The sequence below is a fragment of the Canis lupus genome, chromosome 6 (assembly GCF_003254725.2).
Source record: "Canis lupus dingo isolate Sandy chromosome 6, ASM325472v2, whole genome shotgun sequence".
NCBI classification, from domain to species: domain Eukaryota; kingdom Metazoa; phylum Chordata; class Mammalia; order Carnivora; family Canidae; genus Canis; species Canis lupus.
In genome coordinates, this window is record NC_064248.1 from 37,749,207 (window position 1) to 37,771,703 (window position 22,497).

The following is a 22,497-nucleotide window of genomic DNA, read 5'->3' on the forward strand; positions in this document are numbered from 1 at the left end:
TAAATAAATAACATGTGGACGACAAACGGTGCGTTGAATTAGGTTTGTACTAAGTCAACAGCCTCTGACCGTTGATCAGATACACTCTTATCTGTAGTCCACGGGATTTTTCGTAAATAGCATAGGATATTAGAAATAACACTAGCCATGTATTAAAAGTTAGGGTTGTTGGGAACATGTCTTGGGTTTATGAGGGTTGGTACTCCTCATGTTCATTTGGCCAGAGTGAGAATGAGTAAAAGTAGATGAGAATATAAGTGATGATGGAGTTTCCCTTCTCTCAGCCAAGTGATCTTCCCTTTCCTAGCAGCCTCCTTAGTGCTCCCTTTACTTCCCTATTTCTCAGAGTGTAGATGAGAGGGTTCACCGTTGGTGTGACCACAGAGTAGAAGAGGGAAATGAATTTGCCCTGGTCCTGGTTGCTGGTCTTAGCTGGAAGGAGATACCCATAGATAGCTGAGCCATAGAAGAGCAACACCACCACCAGATGTGAGAGGCACGTATTAAAGGCCTTTCTCTGTCCCTCTACTGAGTGGATCTTCAGCACTGCCTGAGCTATGTAGCAGTAGGAGATCAGGATGACACTTAGTGGGACAGCAGTGAAGAAGGTGCAGACACCATTGAGCACAACCTCATTGAGACTCGTGTCTCCACAGGCCAGTTTGATCATGGCAGGTACCTCACACAGGAAGTTGTCCACCCTCCGGTGCCCACATAAGGGGAGCTGCAGAGTGAAGGTTGACTGGATCACAGAGTTGCTCAAGCCACCCAGCCATGCAATGGCAGCCAGCAGCCAGCAGAGCCGAGGGTTCATGATGGTGGTGTAGTGCAGGGGCCGGCAAACTGCCACATAGCGGTCAAACGCCATCACCACAAGCAGGATACACTCAGTGGCCCCTAGCCAGAGGAAAACATAGAGCTGGGTCACACAGCCACCATAGCTTATGGTCTTATCTGGTCCCCATAAGTTGATCAGCATTTGGGGGACTGAGCTAGTAGTAAAAGCAAGGTCCAGGGTGGAGAGGTTGCTGAGGAAGAAGTACATGGGAGTATGGAGCCGGGCATCCAGCCAGGAAAGCAGGATAATGGTTGAGTTCCCAAGCAGAGTCAGTAAGTAAGAGAAGAGAATGACCATGAAAAAGATTATCTCCAGCTGGGGATGGTCAGATATACCCATCAGAATGAAGCCCTCCAGGAAGCTGTCGTTGGCCTCTGGCATTCTGACTGTGCTCTTTCACTTGAAGAATCTGTCCAGGGAAAACCACTGAGAAAAAGCAAGTAAGAAGGTATTAGATAAGGCTGCTCTGCATCAGAGAGGGTCTGATAGTTTTCTGGGCATCATATTTTTTTTTTTGTTTTTTTTTGTTTTTTTTTTTCTGGGCATCATATTTAGGTACCAATTTAATGTTTGTGACTACAAATATTGACTGCAATCCCTGACCACTGTCTCACATGAGTGGAAACTTTACCCCTTCCAGTGTGAACTGTGAGCTGTTGCTGCAATGAAAGAAGTGCCTTATGAAGAACAAAAGGATTAGGGATCTTCAGTTCAGCAAAGTGGTTACAACAGGGTAGAGGGAGTTGACCATTGGAATTACATGTAGAAAGTCTTAAAGTAGACATTTACCAAGCCAAAGTTTTGATATGTTCATGGGTGGAAGTAGACCCACTATATTTGGAAAAGCTCTCCAGAAGTTTCTGATAAACATTTCCCCATCTCTGCCAAATCCCTCCCCTCCCAGGTGAAAACTAGTGATCTACAAAGATGGGATTATGGAAGAATATGATGAGTCAGTTAAATTATGGCAAAAAGTGAAAAGAGAGAATATATACTTATCAACTACAGAAGATACAAACATGTAAGTTAAGACGAGGTAAAAAAAATAAGATGAGGTAAAATAAGGATAAATAAAACTTCACATAAACCTATTAAGTTTAGTTGGAACAGGCTAAAGAAATAAATAGCAGTTATCCAAAGGGGGTTAAAAAGCTTAATGGGTACCAATTATTAGTAAAAGACTGGATGATTTCAGAGGGATCCTTGATGCTTTGAGTTATACGACCACCATCCCCAGCATAAACTGTAGAGTAATTCTAACATCTCACAAATATTAGTTCTTGTTAATTAGGGCCAATAGCATCCTTCTATCAATCCAGGTCAGGGATGATAAGGATTTCACAGGATGTTTCAACCATCCTTCAACCTCTGCCTTATACCTCAAGTGGAATTAGCTTTATCCTTTTCATTTAAAACTTAATGGAGCTGAGGAACTGAGCTACCATCTGATAGTGAGCCCATATTTCAGTTCAGAAGGTTTTTCTGAAATCCATCTCATACCTCCAGTAGTAGAAGTGTTTTTCCTCTTGTATCCACGTAGGAGGAAGAAATAGGCAGACACTGCCCATCACCCCCGCCCCCCCTTTTTTTTTGGTTTTATTTATTCATGAGAGACACAGAGAAGTCAGAGACATACGCAGAGAGAGAAGCATGCTCCATGGAGGGAGCCTGATGTGGGACTCAATCCTAGGACTCTAGGATCACACCCTGGGCTGAAGGCAGGTGCTTATCCGCTGAGCCACCCAGGCGTCCCCCCCTTCCTTTTTTAAGATTTTATTTATTTATTCATGAGAGACACAGAGAGAGAGAGAGGCAGTCATAGGCAGAGAGTGAAGCAGGCTCCTTGGAGGGAGCCTGATGTGGGACTTGATCCTGGGAGTCCAGGATCACACCACCCATATTCTTCCATTAACTGTCTGGTAAGTGGGTTCTTGATGCATTGTGGCAGGTCAGGGATGCCAGAATGCCTTTCAGACGGTGCTCTATGCATATGGAATGGGTTTTACCCCAGGAACAAACCAACCAAAACAGAAAAGGAAAAAGCGGTACCTAGAGTGGGAAGCTATCAACTTTGGTCACCAGACGGTTCAGAAGGAAATGCCAGAACACCCAGATTCTTGGCCTGAGCTTGACAAACTCCCCAAGGCAGCAGGACTGTAGCCTCAGGGTTATATTCAGCAACTCAGCTGCTCTTCAGGGTGTTTTCCTCCCTCAAAGGGTCTCTTCCCTTGGTTCTTACTTCTCCCATAATTTGGGAATGTTAAATTGATGCAGCACTACTTGCATTTTAAGAGGAACCTAGAGAGAATATGGAATGCAAAGGGCACGCCACTTATGGGGCAATTTTGCCAGGGGCATGCCGAGATAGGGGCTGTTTGGGTACAGAATGAGTTTCAGGAATGGCTCATATGATGATGGGTAGATGGTTTCCATCTTGGCCTGGCTGTGAATTTGGTTTGAATGTTCAGGATATTGAGAAAAGCAGCCACGACTTGTGTCCCAATAAGAATCCCGAATATCGTAATTGTCCACCTTCACCCAGTTTTCTGCCTTGTTTCTCCTCTCAATATCACAACTGTGAACTGACTACTCATGGATTAGGTGTCACAGCTGGACTTGGGCTGGGCCGCCTCCTATCATCAAAATTGCCCCTGAGCTCCCAGTTCTCAGCATCCAAGCCTTGCTTTAATAATAGCCTGAGGAAATTAAAGGGGAAGGGAATCATCAAAAGCAAGGAAACAAGCCCAATTCTAAATTCCCAATCCTGGTAGAGAAGTTTTGAGATATGTTTTAAATATTTCATTTATCTGGGAGATGGTTGGCAGTGATATACTAGAGAGCTCAGTTTGTGCCGGACTCTGCACGGAAGTTCAAAGTTAATCTTTCTTGAGCTCATGGTCAGAATGGGAAATGGGGTTTTCAGTGGAGAGTAAGATCGAGGCAGTATGGCAGACGAGAACCACAACACAACACAAACTGTGTAGATGAGAGTCTGAGGTGAAATACGGACAAAATCTCTCCAGTCGGAAAGTTTAAGGTATTTAATCAGGTGAACAGGAATTGTATCCCCAAAGCTCAGAATTCGAGATTCAGAGATAAACGAGTTTGAATCTTAAAAGAGGTAAAATAGGACCAGTAAACCAAATGGTAACAGAGTTCAAACTAAAGTTTCGGAAATAGTTACACCAAAGAGGCATCACAGCTAAGAAAAAAATACTTAAATTTAAGAAACGCCTGGGTGGCTCAGCATTTGAGCATTTGGCATTGGCTCAGGAGGTGATTCCAGGATTGAATCCTACATCGGGCTCCTTGCACAGAGTCTGCTTCTCCCTCTGCCTGTGTCTCTGCCTCTCTCTCTCTCTGTGTTTCATAAATAAATAAACTCTTTTTAAAACATTTAAGATAAACTTATAAAGAGAAATTCAGGGAATAAATGTTGTCTGGAGGGGACTTTAACTTTTGAAGTTAAAGTCAGGGAAGACAATCACACTCCCTTAAAATTTGTTTCTGATGCTACTATTAGAACAAAAATCCTGGCTGCATGGACCTGAGCGTGGCTCAAGTGGCAGCAGTTGTAATGAGCATAGGATCTCATCAAGGGCTAAATGTATGGTGGCATATCACATAGGTATACAAACTGAACACCACAAACTCAGAATGGAAATGGCTGGATAGCATGGTGTTCCAGGAGTAGCTCTCCAGGCTACATCTCTCTGCAAGCTGACAGCAGTTTGCCATGGGTGTCACCAAGGGAAAGCAGAGTGCTTGACATGAGGGCCAGGAGGGCCGCTCTCTGCCATGCAGTGCCCAGGCAGTTTCCTAGTGGAAGGTCTTACCTCATTTTCCTGATGGCTTAAGAGACATGGAACATGTGCTGATTTTTACAGAGAAGGGAGCAGGATGAAATAGTTCCCATGGAGAATGGCCATACATTCCTTCTTTTAACAAGTGATTAAAGCAGGTGTGGTTTTGTTTTCTCTCCAGTTAAGGTCTTCACAATCCTGAGGGGATTTTATTTTTTATTTTTTTTTAATATTTATTTATTTATTCATGATAGACACAGAGAGAGAGAGAGATAGAGAGAGAGGCAGAGACACAGGCAGAGGGAGAAGCAGGCTCCATGCCAGGAGCCCGACTACTGAGGGGATTTTAAAGATGTGTCCATGCACAGCAGGTGCTCTCGAAAAGCAAAATGGGCTTAAGTTAAAAGCAAGGGAAATTATGACTGCACATTTTGAGATTTCAGCACGATAAAACACGGGTAATTGAGAGGAAGGTGTGCCTAGAAATTTGTGTGCCTGAGGGCTATACCCAAGTCTTCCCAGACCTCCTTCTATTGAGGACACTGTTCCTAGGACTGGAGTGCATGCTAAAGAATTTTGTTTCTTTATTCTCATCAGACTAAGACTTTCCCAGCTCCTCTCCTGGATCATCATACAAATGACTTTGTTAAAGAGTCCGTCATTTGTAGCTTTACAATTTCTCTTCATAGTTCAAATAGGTTTGCTTCCTGTCTCTGCTCACAGCTGATGGAGAAGGTCACAGATGGGCTTGGGGCTCTAAGGCCATGTCACCTCCAACCCTTCTTCTGCGGGAAGATTGCAAAATCACCTCTAAAAAGCCTTACATTTCACACTCTCTTTTCTCTCTCCTTTCCCCATGTTTGTTCCCCCTTTGCCTCTCATATACCTGAAGTCTCTATTAATGAAAGTGTTCAGATTGTTCGAGGAAATATACCTTTGGCTTCAGGAAGCTGCTGAATCCATCACACCATCCCTGGTGGACCACGAAGGAGAGAGAGAGGAATTAGTGAGGAGACTGAATTGTGCAGTGTCTCCTCAGCCCACTAGTTGGGAGCACAGGCTTTTATCTCTGGGGCTGGCGCTGGCCATCTGAGGAGCACTGGATCTGCCTCCTGGAAGCCCGACTGGCTCTGGCTCATTCTACAAAGCCCAAGGGGTCACACTGGTTCCCCATAGATAATTGGCACAAAGCATTTGTGTGGCCACCACATGGGGAAAAGGCTGTCCCCGAAGAACCCACTCCATCTTTCACCTCAGTCCCGCCCCAAAGACACACTACTAATTGAATAGTAGTAAGAATAACCACATTCCTTAACTCATTACTAGTGATACATATTTTTATCCTGCTCAAGGTACATCCATATGATCTAACTCAGTTCTTAAAATGCTTTCTGGGGCACCCGGCTGGCTCAGTTGGAGCATAGGACTCCTGATCTCAGGGTTGTGCGTTCAAGAGTCCCACTTTGGGTGTAGAGATTGCTTAAAAAGAAAATCTTTTTTTTTTTAATTTTTATTTATTTATGATAGTCACAGAGAGAGAAAGAGAGAGAGGCAGAGGGAGAAGCAGGCTCCATGCACCGGAAGCCCAATGTGGGATTCGATCCCGGGTCTCCAGGATTGCGCCCTGGGCCAAAGGCAGGCGCCAAACCGCTGCGCCACCCAGGGATCCCAAGAATATCTTTAAAATGCTTTCTATGGCAGTTGAAGCAGTGGTCTTATCCTCACTATGTAGTTGGGTAAACTGAGCATGAAGTGGTTATATGACATGCTTAGTGTTAAACAGCAGTCAGCCCAGTGTTTGTTTCCTCACTGGGCATAAATCAGCCACCCTGTGCAGAAGCAGTGAATATTTTTGACTCATCCTCTGGGAGATGTCATCCTTGAGAGTTTTGCGGGAGGGAAGGAGGAGAAGGAATTCCCACTAACTCTGGCTGTAACATAAACCAGGAATGGGGGCGTGAGCCTTAGACACTGACACCATGCTGTGTGAAGAGCAATCACTTATAAATGCTACCAAATAACTACATAAAAGGCGACTGGCGATGTCATCAGGCAATTATATGTTATGGAGATAAATTACCCCTCCCCCCCCCCAAAAAAAAAACCTGCTGAGTTACAAACCTTGTCATTCAAAGGACTTGTTACTGAGGGGACATCGTGTGCCGGGTGATGGTGGGGTCCGACCAGAAGCAATATCGGCATGGGCCCTGTTGACTGGGGCTTCCCTCCCTGTAGGTCTGTCTGTAAATGTCTCATAGTCATTAGCTCTCCTTGCTGGCTTGTGCCAGATGCTGTGCTCGGCAGTTTACAAACATCACGACGACCTCATCAGGTAGGTATTATTCCTGCTGTACATGAAACTAAGGCTCGGAGTCATTACATAACTCGTCCAAGGCAAAGAGCTAGGATATGGTAGAAAAATCAAAGAATCTCAATGAACACAAATGGGGAATTCAGTAAATGATGGCACGTCGGTGGAACACTACCCAAGCTGTCTTTGGACTCTATAATACTTCTCGTTTTGATTTAATTGAATCTTATTTTATTTACTTTTCCAGTTTATTCCCCATCCCCCCTCTCATTCTGCTCCACACCCATAGACACCTACTGTGTCTCCTGTGGTTGACATGTTTAAGTGAGTGGGTCTAATTGTACCCGTGTAAAACATCATGTATCTTATACAGGTAAATGTTTTAAATTGACATCCATGGTATTTGCTATAGACTTCATTATACTTACATTTTAACCTCTTTTTTTTCAGGTGTTTCATTTATGTTGTACTTTTTATTATGTATGTATATTTTTAGATTTTATGTATTTATTCTGGAGAGACACAGACAGAGGCAGAGACACAGACAGAGGGAGAAGCAGGCTTCTTGAAGGGAATCCAACGTGAGACCCCATCTAGGGACTCTGGGATCACGCCGTGAGCCAAAGGCAGATGCTCAACTACTGAGCCCACCCAGGCGTCCCTTGTTGATGTTTAGAAAGATAGGAGCCTGGTTCTCCCTCTGCCTATGTCTCTTCCTCTCTCTCGGAGTCTCTCATGAATAAATAAATAAAATCTTAAAAGAAAAAGACACAACCATGTTGCTATGTACCCACTTGCTTTAGTATTTTCATACTGAATACACATCTATCATGTTTTTTCATTCATAGGGATGAATATATAGCCTTTCTTAATTTCCCACTACCACAAACAATGCGGAAATGATCATTCACGTAACATTTCCCCTTACGGACTGCATTAGGGTCTATCACAGATATGTATGTATGTATGAATGTAGGTATGTTCTAGCTGGAGATTTCTGGGCAAATGGGATATACATATGAGCACTCTCTGATTCTGCCAATGGGTTGATGCAATTTACAACTCCCAACAGCTAGAAATGAAGGTTTCTGATTTCCCCTCTGATTCTGCCAATGGGTTGATGCAATTTACAACTCCCAACAGCTAGAAATGAAGGTTTCTGATTTCCCCTCATCCTAGCCCACACCTAGTATAATCACATCTTCTAACGTATGCCAATCTGATGGGTATAAAATGGTATCTCAGTGTAGTCTGCATTTTTGTGATTACTAGTGAGGTTAAACATTTTCACAGATATATTCGCTTTTTAAAATTCTTATTCTGGAGATCCCTGGGTGGCACAGCGGTTTGGCACCTGCCTTTGGCCCAGGGCGTGATCCTGGAGACCCGGGATCGAATCCCACGTCGGGCTCCTGGTGCATGGAGCCTGCTTCTCCCTCTGCCTGTGTCTCTGCCTCTCTCTCTCTCTCTCTGTGTGACTATCATAAATAAATAAAAATTTAAAATAAATAAATAAATACAATAAAATTCTTATTCTGTAAGTTGTATTTTCATATCCTCTGCCTGCTTTTAGTTTTTCTGCATGTTGGTTTATTTGCAGTAGTTCTTAGTCTATTCTAGATAAACTTTGCCAGTTTTAGACATTATAATATTCCCCTGTAATCTATGCTGACTTCCTTTGAACAAAAATCCTTAATTTTGATATAATCCAGTTAATACATTTTCTGCCTTAAGGTTGATTTATGCTTTTAAAAATTCTTCCAAACTCTAATATTACAAACATCCTCTTTTATTCCCTTCAGATAGTTTTATCTTTCACATTTACGTTTTTAATTCTTTGGGATTTCATCATTGTATGAGGTAGTAATCTAAATTATTGTATTTTTTTAAAAGGAGGTTAATTTCCTTCACACAAAACAAATTCAGAGATAGACAATCAGGATCTAGTGTGGTATCAGGTCAACAATCACCAACTCCAGTTCCTTCTACCTTCCCACTCCACCATCCTCATCAGTGACTTCTATCCTCCAGGCCATCTATAGTCTAAGATGGTGGCAGGTGCTCCAGTCATCTTGTCCACACTGCTACAAGGAAGGTGGAAGATGTTTTTGCTGCTGCTTCTTTTTTTTTTTTTTTTTTTTTTTTTGCCTCTTTTGGGAAGCTGTCCTAGAAGTTCTATCAAATAGCTTTCCTTACATCTTATTGATGAGGATTTAGATATAAGAACATCTAATTGCACAGGAGGCTGGGAAATGTAGTCTTTATCTGGACACAAACATCACATCACCATCACATCATACTACATTAGGCAGTCTCAACAATGTAAGTTTTGTAATACTAAAAAATGGGGAGTGGATATTAAGTAGTCAAGTGGTAGTCCCTGCCACAAAAAAGATTACTAACTTGCTCTCAAATGGCCTTCTCTATTGCTTGGATAAATACAACAAGAATGAATTCCTTTACAATTAAAAATATCCAAATTAAAAGGACTTTGAGTGTCTTTCAAGTTTTTACTGAGATAAAATTCACAAGTTTAATCATCTTAAGGGTTAAATCCAGTGACTTTTATTATATTCACAGGTTTACAATCATTGCCACTGTCTAGTTTCAGAATATTTTCATCATCCCAAAAGAGTATCCCAAAAGTAGTTATTCCCCATTCTACCTTCGCCCCCATCCTCTTCCATTCACTTATCTCCTTTCTATATGGAATTGCCTATTACAGATATTTTATATATAAGGAATCATATACTATATGTCCTTTTGGGTCTGGCTTCTTTCATTCAGCATAACGTTCATCCATGTTGTATGTATCAGTACTAAATGCCTTTTTATGGATTAATAATATTCCAATGTATAAATATACTGCATCTTGTTTATCCATTCATCAATTGATGAACACTTGGGTGGGATATACCTTTTAGCTATTATAATAGTGCTGTTATGGGCAGCCCTGGTGGTTTAGCGCTGCCTGCAGCCTGGGGTGTGATCCTGGAGACCCGGGATTGAGTCCCACATCAGGCTTCCTGCATGGAGCCTGCTTCTGCCTCTGCCTGTGTTTCTGCCTCTCTCTCTCTCTGAATAAATAAATAAATCTTTAAAAAAATAAATAGTGCTGTTATGAACATTCATGTATGAGTTTTCGTTTGGAAACATGTTTCTAATTCCTTTAGGTATAACGGGTAGAATAATTGGCTCATGTGGTAATTTCCATAGAGGTTGTACCTTTTTAGAGTCCCACCAGAAATGCGTCAGGATTCCAGTTTCTCCATATTTGGCCAATACTTGTTATTTTCCCTTAAAAAACATAGCAAATATAGTGGGTGAGGTGCGGTATTTCATTGTGGTTTTGATTTTCATTTCAACCATGTTTAATGATATGGAGGCATCAGTTCATGTTCTTATTGACCATACATGTATCTTCTTTGGAGAAATGTCTAGTCAAGTCCTTTGTCTATTTTTAAAGTGGGTTGTCTTTTTGTGGTTGAGTTGTAAGAGTTCTTTTTTTAAATAATTTATTTTTTATTGGTGTTCAATTTGCCAACATACAGAATAACACCCAATGCTCATCCCGTCAAGTGCCCTCCTCATTGCCCATCACCCATTCACCCCCACCCCCCACCCTCCTCCCCCTCCACCACCCTTAGTTCGTTTCCCAGAGTTAGGAGTCTTTATGTTCCGTCTCCCTTTCTGATATTTCCTACCCATTTCTTCTCCCTTCCCTTCTATTCCCTTTCACTATTATTTATATTCCCCAAATGAATGAGACCATATAATGTTTGTCCTTCTCTGATTGACTTATTTCACTCAGCATAATACCCTCCAGTTCCATCCACATTGAAGCAAATGGTGGGTATTTGTCATTTCTAATGGCTGAGTAATATTCCATTGTATACATAAACCACATCTTCTTTATCCATTCATCTTTCGATGGACACCGAGGCTCCTTCCACAGTTTGGCTATTGTGGACATTGCTGCTAGAAACATCGGAGTGCAGGTGTCCCGGCGTTTCATTGCATCTGTATCTTTGGGGTAAATCTCCAACAGTGCAATTGCTGGGTTGTAGGGCAGATCTATTTTTAACATTTTGAGGAACCTCCACACAGTTTTCCAGAGTGGCTGCACCATTTCACATTCCCACCAACAGTGTAAGAGGGTTCCCTTTTCTCCGCATCCTCTCCAACATTTGTGGTTTCCTGCCTTGTTAATTTTCCCCATTCTCACTGGTGTGAGGTGGTATCTTATTGTGGTTTGGATTTGTATTTCCCTGATGGCAAGTGATGCAGAGCATTTTCTCATGTGCATGTTGGCCATGTCTATGTCTTCCTCTGTGAGATTTCTGTTCATGTCTTTTGCCCATTTCATGATTGGATTGTTTGTTTCCTTGGTGTTGAGTTTGATAAATTCTTTATGGATTTTGGAAAATAGCCCTTTATCTGATACGTCGTCTGCAAATATCTTCTCCCATTCTGTAGGTTGTCTTTTAGTTTTGTTGACTGTATCCTTTGCTGTGCAAAAGCTTCTTATCTTGATGAAGTCCCAATAGTTCATTTTTGCTTTTGTTTCTTTTGCCTTTGTGGATGTATCTTGCAAGAAGTTACTGTGGCCAAGTTCAAAAAGGTTGTCGCCTGTGTTCTCCTCTAGGATTTTGATGGAATCTTGTCTCATATTTAGAGCTTTCATCCATTTTTTAAAATTTTTTAAATTTATTTATGATAGTCACAGAGGGGGGGGGGCAGAGACACAGGCAGAGGTAGAAGCAGGCTCCATGCACCGGGAGTCCAACGTGGGATTCGATCCCGGGTCTCCAGGATCGCGCCCTGGGCCAAAGGCAGGCGCTAAACCGCTGCGCCACCCAGGGATCCCTAGTCCATGGTGTTTTGATAGGGATTGCATTAAACGTGTAAATTGCCCTGGGTAACATTGACATTTTCACAATATTAATTCTGCCAATCCATGAGCATGGAATGTTTTTCCATCTCTTTGTGTCTTCCTCAATTTCTTTCAGAAGTGTTCTATAGTTTTTAGGATATAGATCCTTTACCTCTTTGGTTAGGTTTATTCCTGGGTATCTTATGCTTTTGGGTTTAATTGTAAATGGGATTGACTCCTTAATTTCTCTTTCTTCAGTCTCATTGTTAGTGTATAGGAATGCCACTGACTTCTGGGCATTGATTTTGTATCCTGCCACGCTGCCAAATTGCTGTATGGGTTCTAGCAATCTTGGGGTGGAGGCTTTTGGGTTTTCTATGTAGAGTATCATGTCATCGGCAAAGAGGGAGAGTTTGACTTCTTCTTTGCCAATTCGAATGCCTTTAATGTCTTTTTGTTGTCTTTCTGATTGCTGAGGCTAGGACATCCAGTACTATGTTGAATAGCAGTGGTGAGAGTGGACATCCCTGTCTTGGTCCTGATCTTAGGGGAAAGGCTCCCAGTGCTTCCCCATTGAGAATGATATTTGCTGTGGGCTTTTTGTAGATGGCTTTTAAGATGTTGAGGAATGTTCCCTCTATCCCTACACTCTGAAGAGTTTTGATCAGGAATGGATGCTGTATTTTGTCAAATGCTTTCTCTGCATCCAATGAGTGCATCATATGGTTCTTGGTTTTTCTCTTGCTGATATGATGAATCACATTGATTGAGTTTGGATGTAAAGTTCTGTGGATATCTGTAGATATCTGTGAAATCCATCTGCTCCAGTGTATCAGTTAAAGCTCTCGTTTTTTTGGAGATGTTGTGTTTAGAAGACCTATGGAGTGTAGAAAGCGCTAGATTGAAGTTACCAAGTATAAGTGTATTATTATCTAAGTACTTCTTCACTTTGGTTATTAATTGAGTGATATATTTGGCAGCTCCCACATTCGGGGCATATATATTGATGATTGTTAAGTCCTCTTGTTGGATAGATCCTTTAAGTATGATATAGTGTCCCTCTTCATATCTTACTACAGTCTTCGGGGTAAATTTTAGTTTATCTAATATAAGGATGGCTACCCCTGCTTTCTTTTGAGGACCATTTGAATGGTAAAAGGTTCTCCAACCTTTTATTTTCAGGCTGTAGGTGTCCTTCTGTCTAAAATGAGTCTCTTGTAGACAGCAAATAGATGGGTCCTGCTTTTTTATCCAGTCTGAAACCCTGCGCGTAAGAGTTCTTTATATGTTTTGGACACTAGATCCTTATCACACATATGATTCAGTGAAATTTTCTCTCATTTTGTGGATTTTTTTTTCATTTTGTGGATTTCATTTCACTTCTTAAATAGTGTCCTTTGAAGCACAAGAGATTTTATTTTGATAAATTCAATTTATTTTTTTCTTTTGCTGCCTTCGGTTTTGGTTTCATATCTAAGAATCCATTGCCAAATCCAAGGTCATGAAGACTTACCCTCATATTTTAAGAGTTGTATAGAGCCAGCTCTTATATTTAGGTCTCTTATTCAGTTTGAGTTAATATTTGTATATAGTGTGAAGTACACAGTCTGACTGTCATGTCCACGTACTGTTTTCTCAGGACCATTTGTTGTCAATGCTATTCTTTCTCCATTGAATGGTCTTGGCACAGTTGTCAAAAATCAATTCACCATAGGTGTATAGCATATTCCTGGACTCTCATTTTACTCTCAACTGATACATGTATGTTTATTTTTGTGCCAGTACCACAATGTTTTCGTTAGTATACCTTTGTAGTCATTTTTGAAACTGAAAATAGTGAGTCCTCCAACTGTGTTCTTTTTTGAGATTGTCTCAGCCACTCACGGTCCTTTGCAATTCCATATTAGTTTTAGGATGCACTTTTCCATTTCTATAAAGAGGCAGTTGGTATTTTGACAGGGATTGCGTTAAATCTGTCAATTGCTTTGGGGAGCATGGTCACTTTAAAAATATTAAGTCTTACATTCCATGAACGTAGGATGTCCTTCTGTGTATCTTGGTCTTCTTTAACTGCTTTTAGTCATATTTTACCTTGTTAGTGTATAACTATTGCATCATCTTGGTGAAATTTTTCTCTGAATATTTTCTTTTTGAAATATTATAAATGGAATTGTTTTCCTCATTTCCTTTTCAGATTGTTCATTGCTAAGATACAGAAACACAGCTGATTTTGTACCTTGATCTTACATCCTGCAACATTTTTAAAAGATTTTATTTATTTATTCATGAGAGACAGAGAGAGAGGGGCAGAGACATAGGCAGAGGGAGAAGCAGGCTCGTTGTGGGGAGTCTGATGGGGGACTGGATCCCAAGACCCTTGTATCACGCCCTGAGCCAAAGGCAGACGCTCAGCCACTGAGCCACCCATGGGTCCCCAGGTCCTGCAACTTTGTTGAATTGTTTATTAACTTTAATAGTTGCCTCTTTGTAGCGATTCTTTAGAATTTTCTCTATATAAGATCATGTCATCTGTGAATAAGAGATTGGTTTGCATCTTCCTTTCCAATTGGGAAATGACCAAAACTAATTAAAGAAAAATTCTATGGTAGGACAATATTTACATAAAACTTAAATATGCAAAATAACACTGTATATCGTTTATTGATACTTGCATGCAGTTACATAATGCTTTAATAAAACCAGGATTTCTGGGCATATTACGCTTTAATTATTTAATTTCCTTAAAAACCTCACAAGGTGGGCTTTCTTTTACTTTCATTTTACAAAACAGAAAACAGAAATCTAGACATTAAGTAAATTGCTCAAGGCCGCAGAGGTAGTAAGAAGTGGAGGTGGATTATGAACACAGGTGATCGAATTCCTGAGTTCCTGAGTCCCTGCTCTGAACTACCAAAAAAATCATAATGAATACCAAACTCATGATAGTGTTTAACTCTGGAGGGATCCCTGGGTGGCGCAGCGGTTTGGCGCCTGCCTTTGGCCCAGGGCGCGATCCTGGAGACCCGGGATCGAATCCCATGTCGGGCTCCCGGTGCATGGAGCCTGCTTCTCCCTCTGCCTGTGTCTCTGCCTCTCTCTCTCTGTGTGACTATCATAAATAAATAAAAAAATATTAAAAAAAAAACTCTGGAGAAGAAAGGAAAGGAATAAGAATGGGAAATGGCACCCATGATCTTCAATTGCACTTGTTAGATTGTATTTAAATTGGGTAGTAGTTGCACAGGTGTTCATTGTATTAGTATACTCAGGTTTTTTTTTCTTTTTTAATGTATATTCTTTTATTTCAGAGTTTAAAATTTATGAGGAAACAGTTAAGTATCTCCTGCAAGCAGTTGGAAATAGAGACACAAGACAGAAACTAAGCCCTGGCATGGCTCAGAATGAAAAGCGAAATACAAAAAATATAAAATACAAATTCAAGAAGGAAAATGAAAGAGATACTGTAGAAATAGTGTAAGCAACAAGAGCAATAAATATGAAAATCTCGAAGTTATTAAGTTTCTCGAGAAAGCTAAACCATCAAAATCGGGACATGACAGAAAATAGACAGACTGATAACCGCTGAAGAAGTTGACCGAGTAAATGGTAATTTCCTCCCAAAACAACTCTAGGCTTTCAATTCCCTCATTTGCTGTCCTTCAAGACTCTCTTGGCTATTCTTGACCGTTTGCTCTTTCACTTAAATTTTTAAATCAGCCTTTTCACATTTCAAAATAAATCTTGTCATTATTGTGAATGGAACTGCATTGAATTTGTAAACTAACCGAGAAGAATTGTCTCTGTGAATTTAAGTTATCCTGCCCACGACGAAAGCTGTTATTTAAGTCTTCTTTAATGTCTTTTAATTAGGACATCTTTTTTTCTGTAAAGATCCTACACATCTTTTGTTAGATGAATCATTGAATAACTTACTTTGGGGGTATAACTTTATAAATTACATGTTCTAATTTTGTTGGTATATAGGAATGTAATTGATTTATACATTGATCTCCTATCCAGCAAGATACTAAACTTAGTTATTTATTCTCTTGGATTCTCTGTATAACTGTAGGCAGTTACACAGTGTGTGAATAATAATAAATTTATTTGTATTTCCAGTAAAGGTGATTTTTTTCTTTTAAGAATTTTAACACATGTATAGATATGTGTAATAATTGCCATACTCAGGACAGAGAATCGTTTAATCACCCCCATCCAATCGACTTCCTGCTATTCCTTTGTACTCACCCCAACAATCCATTAATCCAGGCCACTGCTGATCTGCTCTCCATCCCTATAGGGATGAAAATATCATATAAATTGTTTTTTTGATAATACCATGTAAGTGGAATCATATTGTATATAACCATTTGAACTACTATCATGCTTTTGAGATTCATCCAAGTTGCTGTGTGTACCAAAAGTTCGTTCCTTTTTATTCCTGAGTAATACTCTGTTATATGAAGGTGCCACAGTTTGTCATTCATCTGTTGTTGTTTCCAGTTTATGGTGATTATGAAGGGAGCTTCTATAAATATTTGTGTTTCGGTTTTTGTGGGAGCATGTCTTTATATCCTCTAGGGAAGATACATGGGAGTGGGGTTTCTGGATCATACTGTAAGTAAATTGCCAAGTGATGTTCCAGGAGGGTTGTATTGGAGTTCTGGGTGGTTCAGTTGGTTAAGCATCTGACTCTTGATCTTGTTATGCCCAAGATTGCAAATCTGAGAAACCACCAAGGAGCCGCCACCGATGCCAATGCACAAGGGTTTATTAACAAGCTCGAGCCTGGGTCCAAGTATACCAACACAGTGGAGCAGGGACTTGGACCCCGAGGTGGGTGGGTTACAGCTGGGATTTTATGGGCAGGTTTAGGGGATTTTCAGAAGAGGTGGAGGAATTTTTTCATTCCGATATGGGGGAAAGGGTGGGGGAGTTTCTTAAGATCTGTTTTCATTCCAACACTGGACTTTCTGTCTCCATCAGGAGCGTTCTGAGCTCTGTTTTCATTCTGATACGGGACTCTCTGTCAAGGGCGTTCTGCGTTTTTCCTGTAAAGTTTCAGCTCTTATTCACAGGGGCCTGTGATGGCTGTACTTGTGTTAATGCTAAACTTGAGGTGGAGTGGCCTTAATTTTCTCGGCCTCCACAGATCTCAGCCCAGGTGGTGATCTGAGAGTAGGTTTGAGCCCTGTGTTGGTCTCCATGCTGGGTGTGCAGCCTACTGAAAAAACAAATCCAGAATGTTTATATGGTTTTGCATTCCTAGCAACAATGTATGACATTTCCAGTTGTTCTGCATGTTTGCTACTGTTTGGTGTTTTAATTTTATTTAGCTGTTCTAATAGGTGTGTAGTGATATCCCAGTTTTAAGATTCATTTTATTTATTTATTTATTTATTTATTTATTTATTTATTTATTTATTTATTTGAGAGAGAGAGAGAGCACGCGCAAATGCGCAGAGGGAGGGCAGAGGCAGATGGAGAGAGAGAGAATCTCAAGCAGACTCCCCGCTGAGCATGGAGCCCTACAAGGTACACCCCATGATCCAGAGAGCACAACCCTGAAATCATGACTTAAGCTGAAACCAAGAGTCAGATGTTCAACCAACTGGACCACCCAGGTGCCCCTTATCCTAGTTTTAATTTGCGTGTCTCTAATAGCTAATGATGTAAAAAATCCTTTCTTTATTACTTGCTGTTCCTATAATTTTTTCTTTTTTTTTTAAAGATTTTATTTATTCATGAGAGACACAGAGAGAGAGAGAGGCAGAGACACACAGGCAGAGGGAGAAGCAGGCTCCCTGCAGGGAGCCCGATGTGGGACTCGATCCCAGGACCCCGGGGTCACACCCTGGGCCAAAGGTGGCGCTAAACCGGTGAGTCACCTGTTCTTATATTTTTTGGTGAAGTGTCTGTTCATGGTTTTGCTCATTTTTAAATTCAGTTTATGGTGACCTAATTGTAGATTCACCTGCAGTTATAAGAAATCATACAGAGAGACCCAGGTATTCTTTACCTAGATTCCCCCAGTCATAACAGTATGCAGAACTATATATTCTCAGAAGCCATAAATTGTGATACAATCCACCAGTCTTAGAGTTTTCCCATTTTACTTGCAATTATTTGTGCATGTTATGCATGTGTGTACGTGTGTATGTAGTTCTCTACAGTTTTATCACGTGTAGGTTAGTGTATCCTCCACTACAGCCAAGTTAAGGAACAGTTCTTCAACATAAGGATTCCTCAGGTTGCCTTTTTATAAGCACACCCACCTACCTCCTGCCTCCACCTTAACCCCTAGTAACCATCAATTTGTTCACCATTTGTAAAATTTAGCCATTTCAAAAATAGAATATATAATAGATAATATCACATAGATGGAGCCATATAATATGGAGCCTTTGGGGATTGGCTTTCACTAGTCAGCATAACTCATTGGAGATTCATCCAACTTGTTGCATGTTTGCACGTATTGATAGCTCATTCCTTTGTACTGCTGAGTATTATTCCATGGAATTTAAATAGTTTATCACAGGTTACTTATTTACCCATTGAAAACATCTGGGTTGTTCCTAGTTCGGGGCTATATGAATATAGCTGTTATGAATATTTGCGTGAGGTTTTTTGGTTTTGTTTTGTTTTTAACTTTTACTTGCATTTATTTTATGTAGAATTTGTTTCCCGGGACATAAGTTTTTGTGTCTTCAGTTTCTTCCGGGATCTCTTTTTCTTCTGAGCAACCTCCTCTTCTGGTTTAGAAACAATCTGCTCTTTTTCAGTAAGAATCATCTCAGTGCACCAGGGAGAGCTCATGTATGGTTTAATTCAGCCATGAGCCCTCTAAGTTGTATGCCACATCTTGGGGGCTTTGCTCATCTGGATGTGCTCAATGGCCAGGAAATCTACATCTAAACACTTAAGTTCAGCATTACTCTCTGCATTTTAAGGATGTGCAGTAAAAATTTAGTACTCTTCTTAGGCCACTGGCCCTTGTGTCCAGCCCCACTGTTTGGCCTGGGCATACACCTACCAACTCCACCATCGTAGCGAGGGAATGGCACATATTGCTTCTGCAAAGTGGCATCTTTCAGATCCTTGGTGGCTTTTCAGATATGCATATCCTTGATGGCCTGGGCAGTTTTACTTGTGTTCTTCAAGTGAATCTGAAGATTTGAACCTCTTGATTTGCATGATTTTATAGGGTTTTCTGGGCAAGTGAATAGCGAACCGTTTTCAGAGATCACCTTAGGCCGCTAACTTCTTATTCTCCAGGATAAATGCCCAAGATTACAATTTCTGGGTCTCTTTTTCTTTAAGAGTTTATTTATTCGTGAGAGACATAGAGAGACATAGGCAGAGACATAGGCAGAGGGGGAAGCAGGCTTCCTGTGGGGAGCCTGATGTGGGACTTGATGCCAGGATCCCGGGATCATGACCTGAGCTACCATCACACGCTCAACCACTGAACCACCCAGGTGCCCCCAGTTGCTGGTTCTTACAGTAATTGCATTTTTTAGAAGTTTTAGAAAAAACCACACAACTGTTTTCTGGAGTGTATCACTTTATATGACCTTCAGCAATGTGTGTGATCTTGTTGCTCCACATTCTTGCTATCAGTTGGTGTTGTCACTACTTCTCATTTTGGCCATTCTTAAATGTAAGTAGTGATACCTCATTGTAGTTTTAATTTCATTTCCCTGATGGCTACTAAGGTTGAACATCTTGATTTGCTAATTCAACATCTGTATATCTCTGTGTTGAAATTATTGTTTATGTCTTTTGCCCACTTTAAAACTGAATTGTTGGGCAGCCCGGGTGGCTCAGCGGTTTAGCACCACCTTCAGCCCAGGGCCTGATCCTGGAGACGTGGGATTGAGGCCCAAGTCAGGGTCCCTGCCTGGAGCCTGCTTCTCCCTCTGCCTGCGTCTCTGCCTCTCTCTCTCTCTCTGTGTCTCTCATGAATAAATAAATAAAATATTTTAAAAAATAAAATAAAATAAAGTTGAATTGTTTACTTATTTTTCAGTTTTGAGACTTATATATTCTAGGTACAAGTTCTTTGTCAAATAGTGATTTGCAAACATTCTGTCTAATCAATAGCTTTTTATTATTATTCTTTATAACAATTTTATTATAATTAACATATGATATAATTCACCTATTTATATTTAAATTTTTCTTCCTTTTTTAAAAAAATTAAATTCAATTTGCAAACTTATAACACCCAGTGCTCCTCTCATCAAGTTCACTCCTTAGTGCCTGTCACCCAGTCACTCCATCCCATCACCCTCCTCCCCTTCTGTAACCTTTTGTTTCCCAGAGTTAAGGAGTCTCTCATGGTTTTTCTCCCTCTCTAATTTTTCCCTGCTCAAGTTTACCTCCTTTCCCTTATAGTCCCTTTCACTATTTATTATATTCTGCATATAATGAACCTATATGATGATTGTCCTCCGACTGACTTATTTCACTCAGCCTAATACCCTCCAGTTCCAACCAGGTCAAAGCAAATGGTGAGTATTCATCCTTTCTGATGGCTGAGTAGTAGTCCTTTTGTGTAAATATATATAACTTTATCCATTCATCTGTCAGAAGACATCAAGTTTGGCTGTTGTGGACATTGCTGCTCTGACATTGGGGTGCAGGTGTCCTGGCATTTCACTACATCTATATCTTTGGGGTAAATGCCAAGCAGTGCAATTGCTGGGTCATAGGGTAGCTCTATTTTTCACCTCTTGAGGAACCTCCACACTGTTTCCCAGAGTGACTGTACCAGCTTACCATCCCATATAACTCACCTATTTAAAGTATGCAATTGATAGATTTTGGTATATTCATAGAGTTGTGCAATCCATGTTCATAACCAATTTTAGAACATTTTTATAGTCAGTAAAAGAAACTTCATATCTATTGCCATTTTGACCCAACCTTCCTACCTGCACCCAAGGCAACAACCAGTCTACTTTATGTCTGTACAGATTTACTTACTCTGAAATTCCATGTAAAGGGACTCATATAATATGTGGCCCTTTTTTGACTGGTTTCTTTCAATTGGCATCGTTTTCTATGGTTTACGCATGTATGGCATACATCTGTACTTCATTCCTTTTATTTCTGATGGACTTTAAGGCTATTGTGAATAGTGCTGCTATGAACATTTGTGAGCAGGTTTTTGTGGACATGTTTTCATTTCTTTTGGATACATACCTAGTTTTGGAACTGTAGGGTCATATAGATGTTTAACTTTCTGAGGAACTACCAGTGTCTTTTTCAAAGCAGTCTTCTCATTTTTTTAACAGTGCCTTTCATGTGAAATGTAAAAAAAAAAAAAAAAAAAAAAAGATTTTCTGTATTTATTTATTCATGAGAGACACAGAAAGAGGCAAAGATATAGGCAGAAAGAGAAGCAGGCTCCCTGGGGGGAGCCAGATGAGGACTCGATCCCAGTGTGACATGATCATGACCTGAGCCAAAGGCAGTCAGCCACTGAACCACCCCAGTGCCCCAAAATGTAAAAAGTTTTAAGAGTCCAATGTATTTGTTTTTTCTTTTATGGATGGTGCTCCAAGTCATGTCTATCAACTCTACTTAACTCCAAAATCACAAGATTTCTTATGATGTTCTAGAATTTATAGAGTTTTATGTTTTACATGTACAACTGTAACTGATTTAAGGTTAATTTTTCCATAAGGTGTGACGTTTACATGAAGGTTCTTTTTTTTTTTCATATGGATGTCCAACCTTTCTACATCATCCATTGAAAAGATTGTCCTTTATCTACTAAATTGTTTTTGTACCTTTGTCAAAAATAAATTGGCCAGAGACAGGGATATCCCAGGAAAATCAAACTACATACCAATAAATATCCCTTATGCATATAGATGCAAAAGATACTCAACAAAATGAGAGCAAACTGAATCCAACAGCATATAAGAAGATTATATAGCATGACTAATTGGAATTTATCCCACGAATGCAAGGATGATCCAACATAAGACCAACTAATGTAATATACCACCATTATAAAGTGAAGGGGAAAAAATGATGCAGCAAAACCATTTGACAAAATCCAACACATTTACATGATAAACACACTCAACAAACTAGAAACAGAAGGGAACTTCCTCGACATGATAAAGGGCATTTATTAATAATAATAATAATAATAATAATAATAATTCCCCACAGCCAACATTATACTAAATGGTAAATGATTAAGAGCTTTCTGCCTAATCAGAAACAAAATGTCTAATTTCACCGCTAATACTTAGCATTTTACAGACAGTTCTATGGTAAGTAAATAGGCAAGAATAAGAAGAAAAGCGGGATGCCTAGGTGGCTCAGCAGTTGAGCATCTGCCTTTAGCTAAGGTTGTGATCCTGGAGTCCTGGGATTGAGTCCCTCATTGTGCTGCCTGCATGGAGCCTGCTTCTGTCTCTGACTCTCCCTCTGTGTCTCTCATGAATAAATAAAATAAAATTAAATTAAATTAAATTAAATTAAATTAATAATAAAAGTCATTCAAATTGGAAGGGAAGAAATAAATCTTTCTCTATTCATAGGTGATAATGCTCTTATCTACAGAAAAGCCCAAAGAATCTACATAGAAGCTATTATAAGTTAAATGAATTCAGAAGGGATGCTGGATACAAATCAATATACAAAAATTAGT

General features: G+C 40.2%; 1 protein-coding gene and 1 long non-coding RNA gene across 23 annotated transcripts in view; one reads left to right on the plus strand and one right to left on the minus strand.

Annotated features, from left to right (window-relative positions):
* Positions 1-22,497, plus strand: part of LOC112640463 (uncharacterized) — a 43,841-nt gene that overhangs the window by 15,344 nt on the left and 6,000 nt on the right. For 19 of the 22 annotated variants that reach the window (XR_007411286.1, XR_007411287.1, XR_007411285.1 and 16 more), the window contains 3 exons: positions 1,743-1,859; positions 15,134-15,431; positions 17,557-17,704. This is a non-coding gene — a long non-coding RNA (uncharacterized LOC112640463). The remainder of the gene's footprint in view (positions 1-1,742; positions 1,860-15,133; positions 15,432-17,556; positions 17,705-22,497) is intronic. The other 3 variants (XR_007411290.1, XR_007411282.1, XR_007411296.1) reach the window with 2 other exon arrangements.
* LOC118354927 (olfactory receptor 2C1) lies at positions 174-1,219 on the minus strand. The gene has a single exon (XM_035717273.1). The coding sequence runs from the start codon at positions 1,217-1,219 to the stop codon at positions 281-283; it is 939 nt and encodes a 312-aa protein (XP_035573166.1). The 3' UTR covers positions 174-280.